This window comes from Rhopalosiphum maidis, chromosome 4, assembly GCF_003676215.2.
Source record: "Rhopalosiphum maidis isolate BTI-1 chromosome 4, ASM367621v3, whole genome shotgun sequence".
Lineage (NCBI taxonomy): Eukaryota > Metazoa > Arthropoda > Insecta > Hemiptera > Aphididae > Rhopalosiphum > Rhopalosiphum maidis.
In genome coordinates, this window is record NC_040880.1 from 6,193,652 (window position 1) to 6,201,288 (window position 7,637).

The window sequence follows — 7,637 nt, forward strand, 5'->3', positions numbered from 1 at the left end:
TTAAATATTGTTTCATTCAAAAAACACTTCAGAAATTATGTTGTTAGTCAGTGCTTACCACAAATTTATTATAAATTAATTAATATTAAGGAATTTTTAGGGCTTCCCATTCATTTGTATGAATTGCCGACAAAGGAAACAGTTATTTCTAAGATAGATACTAGTTTTATAAATTTCAAAATTATATAATTGTAAAATATAAGTGTAAATAAATTCAAAAAATTAATATCATTATTATTAATTACATATATAATCAATCAATGAACTCTTTGTACATTTTTTTGTCCATCATTTTTATACAACATATTGTTAGTAAAAAGAATGCACTTATTTATTATATTATATCATATTAGATTATTTATTAGTTTTTTAAAAAACAAATTAATGTATTTACTGTTTTGTAATAAAATAATTATTAATTAAAATAAATAAATACCTAAATAATATTATGTGTACATTGCCCGTAACATATATAATGTTTATAGGTTAAATAACTACTTAATAATATATTGTTATCAAAAACTACTATTATTTGTATTATTTAGTACTGTCTTTTAACCGTCTATGAAATAATAATGTACTGCTCCTGCACTACGACGTGCAGACCTCGGCACGTAGACAATGGGCGTGGCTATGGCCTGCCGAGTCGGCGGCGATACGGCGCAGAACGCCATCTATCGAGCGTTTTATACGTTTCACTTTCGGTATCAAGTCCTTAAATAATATTTTTTTTCATAATTAATGAAAACCTGCATAATTCTAATAAGAAAAATATTACTAATTTTAACATGTGTTTCATCAATTTGAAAACTTGCAGTTTAGCTCCCAAGCGATTATTTGGATTTTTTATTTTTGTTATTTCCGAAGTTGATAATTTACGATAGTAGGATCTTTATTATCTTAACAAATTTTTTTAATGTGTGTTTTTGCATGCTTAATTTGATGGTAATTTCAAAAAAAGCCAGTCAAACTTATTTTGGAAGTAATGGTCAATAAACTTCAAAATGCTCAATTTTTTCAAAAAATGTATTTATATGCTCAATATTTTGGTGGAATCAGAATTTGCCTATCGTACTTACTTTTTATGTTATTATTAATAAACCACATAAAACTGAATTTAAAGTTATTTCAAACATATGCATATTTGAGAAACTTAAAAGTGGAAATTGATTTTGACTAACTTATATTTTATAATATTTAAAATGTAATAACTACCAATTTTTTTGTAATGTATTATCATGTCATTGGAAACCACTTCACGATGAAAATACACCCAGTCCACGGCGGTATGTTGAGGAATCCCTAACTCCTCGGAAAGATACGATAGAGATACACTTTTTGCCCATAAATACGTAAAACTAACAAATTTATACAATGATAAGTTAGACTTGTGGAAAAATGTATCTTTTGTAATGGAATTATATCTATCTTATTGGGTACAATTTCAAGTTAGCATTACAATAAATATAACACAATATATTACATTTTTATAAACAATACAAAATGAAAATTCGGTAAAAAATAATTAAGGAGTAGGTAACAATACATCATGTAAGATTTCATATGTAATTCTGTGTCTTAATAGTGGAGCATCTTCTTCAATGTAATATAATGGTTTTCCAAGTAAAACATGCCTGGCATTAGTGCATGTAAATACACCAGAATCATAAGTATTATTCTGCGACGAGGATTGCCCAAAGTTTAATTTCCATTGTAATTGTTGTTCTTCATCCGGATTCTCAAATTTATTGTATGCTTCATTCAAATATTCAACTAATAAAAATAATTGATCTTCATAAAAGCTTGTTCTTAGGCTATCGTGCAAAGTTATGATACGACTCTTAATCTTCACCACAATGAAGATCCAGTGATTACCCTCTAGTTGTGTGGGAATTATAAGCTTATCATAAGCAAATACATTTTTTATTGTGGCTCTTATTGATTTGGTAGCTTTGTCAAACCCGCAATTTAATAGACAATTAAAAAAAAATGGTTCTAAGCTCAATATCAATTGGTTTGTACAACTTTTAGCCAAAAGCCTAAAATAATGTTCCATTAAAGTATCATTCATCAATGTTCGTGGATTAAATACATATAATAAATCTTTCATTGTACAAATTGAAGAATGTTGACATTGTAGTACATCATTTTTTCGTTTGCTAGAAATACAATTTATTAGTTCTGTGAAAACTTCTCTGTTGTATCCTGGAAATATTATATTTTGACGATCCGATTGAATATAATTTATTTCAACATCACTGTAATCATTGTTGTTTTCTAAAAAAAGTTGTTCATCCATATCTTGACTATCCTTAAACATATAAATTGAATATATGATAAGACTTGATTTTTCAAGGACTGCAAGTTTATAGACAAGATAAAATGAATAAATTAGAAATTATGAAATTATTTTTGTAATTTTTGAATAAGTTAAAATAATTGTTGTGTTATTATTTTTAATTTTATGAACGCCTGAATAATTTGTCACTGATAAATTTGAAAAACAAATTTAGACTATTACAAAAATGAAAAATAAAAATTATAAACAGAAATTGACAAATAAATTGTTTAGTCTAGAAAATTAATTACAAGCATATAATAGTCTACTTTTAAGTTATTCTGATTAAAATTAATAATAATTAAATATTCAACTGGTAAAAATCAGAGCTACAACTATTTTAGAATATCTCTTATTTATAATTTACTTTTACATTGAAATATTCTAACCAAGAAAAATTAAACCAAATAAAGTACTAGTAATTACTTTTACTTAATGTTTTGTTGAGAAATTTAATTATAAATAAATTATATTTATATATGAATTTGAAAATCACTTACTTTTAAATTTTAAGGAATTTAAGTCTTAAAGATAATTGAGATGTCGATCGATCACTAGGTTTAGTCTGATATATCTATAAAATAAAAAAAAATAATTAGTAATTGTAAACAAAAATAAATAAATATACTTATATTATCTATGTTTAATTATTCCTTAAATAAGTTAAATATATACTTATTATAAATATTCTTGAATTAAGTATCGATCTTAAATCAGTCAATATACCTATCTTCTAAATTTTACAAAGAATAAAAAAATGTCTAAATAAGAATTTCACAAAGCATCTGATATTTAAAACAGCTACATTTTATGGTTTATCATTACGAGCTAATTATAATATAAAATATTTTATAAAGAAACCCAATAGGTACCTAACAAAGAAAAAAAGCATTATAATATAGCAATATATTAATATTTTTAATAGTCATAAAAGATACCTAGGTATATATATAAAACAAATGCACGCGTTATCTCCGTCTTACTAATGCACACCATATCAAAATATACGTTCAAAATTTCCAATTTTGTGTATTTAAGTTAAGTAAGTATTGATGTAAAATTACCTATTATCAAAGTTTAAGGTAAAAATATTATCTGTGTTCTCTCGTCGGTATTTTATAATATTTTAATTTTTAATCAAGTTATGACTGTTATGAGTTTGTAAAATATTAATATTTTAAAATGCTTATAAATTACTTAAAAATTAAAGTATCCAAAATAACTGACGAGACAACATAGACAATATACTTACCTTTAAGTTTGATAATAGGTCATTCCACTCTAATAGTTATGCTAAAAACAAAAATTGGAATTTCGGCAATCAAAATCAAAAACGTATATTGTTAACATATATATTTGTAATATTATAAATAGAATGTGAATTTTTTCTAAAGTTAAACAATGTATGCTACTAATATACTATATACATTGCATTACCAACTAAAATTTTTTGCATTATCCATAGTTAATACCATTGGTGAAAATCGGAGGGGGGGCTTGAGGGGACTTAGCCCCCCAAAAGCCCACCAAGTCCCTTCAAACATTCTTGCGAACATAAAAATTATGCATTTTTATTTTTATATATTATGTACTTAAAAAACAAGAAATATAACACATAATCATTTTTATATTATAAATTTGTTTGTATAATATTTTATACGAAAATTAAAATTATAAGTTGGAACACTGTCCTATAGTGATTTGTTTTATCGTCTGTCGAATATAATAAAATATATAAAATTATATTAATTTAGAAATACAATATACAGTGATTCTTTAATCATAAAACACTCATTATTTCAAAAAGTATTGATGTTTTTGAAAACATTTTCTTACATAATTTCAAGTTGTTAAAAAAACAACGTTTTTATTAAAAAATTATATTTTTTAAGTTAATTACTTTTTTGAATGACAACATTCAGTTTTAATTTCAATTTTCTGAATATTTTGATACATAAAAGTCGAATTTAAAGCGAGTAGTTAATGAGTTATACGTATTTAAAGTTAAGACAAGCGGAGTAGTGGACCAACATTTTACGGAATAAGTCCGTACCACTTCACTCCACGCATATAAACTTTACTTATAACTAATAAACTACTCGCTCTAAATTCGATTTGTATGTATCAAAATATTCAGAAAATTATTCTGCATTAGATTAAAAATTGAAATTAAAACTCAATGTTGTTATTCAATAAAGTAAATAACTTAAAAAATATAAGGATAAAAAATATTTAAAAATATAATTTTTTAATAAAAAGTTGTTTTTTAACAACTTGAAATTATGTAAAAAATTGTATTCAAAAAGACGAATACTTTTTGAAATAATGAGTGTTTTATGATAAAAGAAATATCGTGTATAGTAATTTTACACAGTTAAAAAAATTGTTATTTTTGGCTAGATTTTCATTTAGAGTGGTAGATCACCGAAATCGGAGAACGGGTTTTGTTATTTGGGGTCTTATTAGATTCACTTAGTCTAGGAGAAATGCTGTGAAGATTTTCAAAACTTTATCTTCAATCGTTAACTCACAACAAAGCTATAAAGCTGAAAAACATAAAAAAAACTCCCAATAAAATGTGTTTTAATTTTTTTTTTTTTGAAGCACTGTAATGAATTAATTATAAAATATAAAGTTCTCAATATCTTTACTGCACTTCTCCTAGCCAATGTGACTCTAACAAGACTCCAAACAACAAAATTCGCTCTCCAGTTTTAGAGATCTATCTCACTAAATGAAAATAAAATTAATTATACATACATATTGCAAACAATTAATACATTTCTAACAGCTGTGGTTTATGAGAAAATTTGCAATCACCCCCCCCCCCAACTTTTTAATGGATTTCCGCCTATGGTTAATGCACAGAGTAAAGATATGGTTTCCATAACAGTACATAAAATAACATATATGTAAGATGTAACAAATTTAATTTATTAGAAATATAATTTTTATGTTACTGTGAAGGACCTATATCCGATTTTTCATAACAAAAATTATGTTAAATAATATAAATGTTACATAGTTATTATTCTGCTACATAGAAATGTTCAATAGGAACGCTATTGTTGATTATTATCGACCGAGTTGTCGACAGGAGCCGAATAACAATGGTTTTAGATTTAGACCCGTCTTACGGACACACGTTAAGAATTTATATAATAAAAGAAATTCTTCGCCTACTCGGTATTGGTCGTATATTGTATCGGCCGATGTGACAAGATAATCCCACAACATGGTCCCTCTTACGAGCGTTAAGAAATTTCAGTTGTGTACCCATATAATAATAAAATACCTACAAAAAATAATATACTCGTAATGTATTATGTTCCAACACATCCTTACGATATTCAAACAAAAACAACCATCTTCAATGTATGTTCTATAGCAAAACATTTAAACATAAATGTGTAAAAATATACTAATATCGTCTATAGCCACTAAAAATATGACTTATAAGCAATTATTTTTAAAATCATTCACAGTTAATATTATATTATATATTAATAAATAGTGTTATAAAAAATAACAGATTAAAGCAGATTTTTTCAACGTAAAATGTGCACGTTATGCGATAGTAAGCCGAATGCTACAAATGTGGTTGTCGAACACGATGTACCTACCTACTTTTAAACGGTTTCAAAATAAAATAATAAACAGTTGATTAAAAACAACTAAAAAAGTATAATGATTATGTAATTGAAATAAAAAAAGTTGTGTTGATTTTGTAAAATAAATAAATAAAATTTAAAATATATGTTGTTAAAATATTATTATATAATATAATAATTTTTATTATTTGTGTTATATTTTATGTGAAATGTTTTACGGAACTATGTCCAACGACAAATAATGCAATTGCAAATGCTACATTATATATAGGCCGATTTTCAGATAATAAGTAAACAATACAATAATTATTATAATAAAGATAAATAATATTAATAAACAGATAAACAATAGAGACATAATACTCACAGAAACCAGTAGCAGTTATTATACGTGCAGCTGGACAATATAGCATACATAAACGATGACACATCAACCGGTATGGCGGTATGAGTAAAATGCTCGTGTGTGGACGCTTGAAATTGACCAATGCCCAGAAAAGAGTGTTTACGTATGCTGTGCGTATGATGGACCATCAGCTGCCTTCTCGTTTACCTGTGGCTCTGCCGTGTGGCGATTTTTGTTACTACGAAGGAGCATCACTCGGGACGGCGGCGCGGATCCAGGTAGGGATGACACAAGTGGAAAAATATGGGATCAGTACATTTTCCCGACAATACATTTGCCCGATGCTACACTTGCCTTTTAGGTAAGAACATTATTTGCTGTATCTTTGATTTTTGACGGTGTTTTAATTTTTAGGTGAGTTATGATGACTTTATGAATAGGTATGAAAAATATTAAATAATTTAAAAAGCTCATAGTTCACTTAAAAGTCAAAATATCGTAAAAAACCAACGAGAGAACACACAGATAGTGTTTTTACCTAAAAGTTTAATTATATAGGTCAATTCACTCTAAACTAAAAGCACACTATTGAAACTGATGAACGAAAATTTGCCATGTCGTACTACGTGTGTAAGACGGAGACAACACATATGTAGGTGCGACGTTCTCTTAATATTTTTATTTGTATATTTCATATTTAATTTCAGTGTCAATATATATTTTAAAATACAATAAATAATCGTTCAGCTAGTCCTATAGTTCCAATGCTGCAGCAAAAAATGTACGTCCTAGCGTAGAAACATTATTTTCCTTCACATTTTACACAAATCATTTCCGTTATATCAATTAAAATGTTCATATTGGCTAGCTTGTATATAATGTCTTGTGACTCTTGTGTATCAATATAACATTATGTTAATCGGGTAAACTATTTGGTAATTACTAATTTTAGAATAATTGTAAATGACCTGGCGTAATGTATATTTTGTATATTATGTACCACGGATTAAGGTTAAATCACAAGTTGTTTTTATAGTTATTTTAAGTATTATTATTTTTGTTGCTATCGTCGTTTTCGGATACCAGGATGGCAAGATACATATTATATTAATTAATTAATAATTATTATGCTGTGCATATATTAATTTAGTTTTTGTATTTTTATCATTTTAGTTAAATTTGAGTACTGCATTCAAAGTACGTATTTTCGAGCATTATAATATTATGATCGTCTGAAATTTTTATCCTGTACAAATTAGTTACTTCTTGGTATGTCAATATAACCAGTGGAGCCTACCTATCGCTTGTCGTGATTAATGGCTTTTGAGTTCGAAATTGAGAT

General features: G+C 26.2%; 1 protein-coding gene across 3 annotated transcripts; it reads right to left on the reverse strand.

The window, feature by feature from the left end:
* Positions 1–1,458: 1,458 nt before the first annotated feature.
* Positions 1,459–6,434, reverse strand: LOC113549735 (sentrin-specific protease 1-like). 3 transcript variants are annotated; one of them, XM_026951189.1, is made up of 3 exons: positions 6,317–6,434; positions 2,839–2,912; positions 1,459–2,306 (listed from the first exon to the last, which is right to left on the reverse strand). In XM_026951189.1, exon 3 carries the CDS (start codon positions 2,297–2,299, stop codon positions 1,526–1,528), a length of 774 nt encoding a protein of 257 aa, XP_026806990.1. In that variant the 5' UTR covers positions 2,300–2,306; positions 2,839–2,912; positions 6,317–6,434; the 3' UTR covers positions 1,459–1,525. The 3 variants fall into 3 exon arrangements, with proteins under 3 accessions (XP_026806990.1, XP_026806988.1, XP_026806989.1); XM_026951187.1 differs by having other exon boundaries at positions 1,459–2,311; XM_026951188.1 differs by lacking the exon at positions 6,317–6,434 and adding an exon at positions 3,591–3,602 and having other exon boundaries at positions 1,459–2,311.
* Between the last annotated feature and the right edge of the window lie 1,203 nt (positions 6,435–7,637).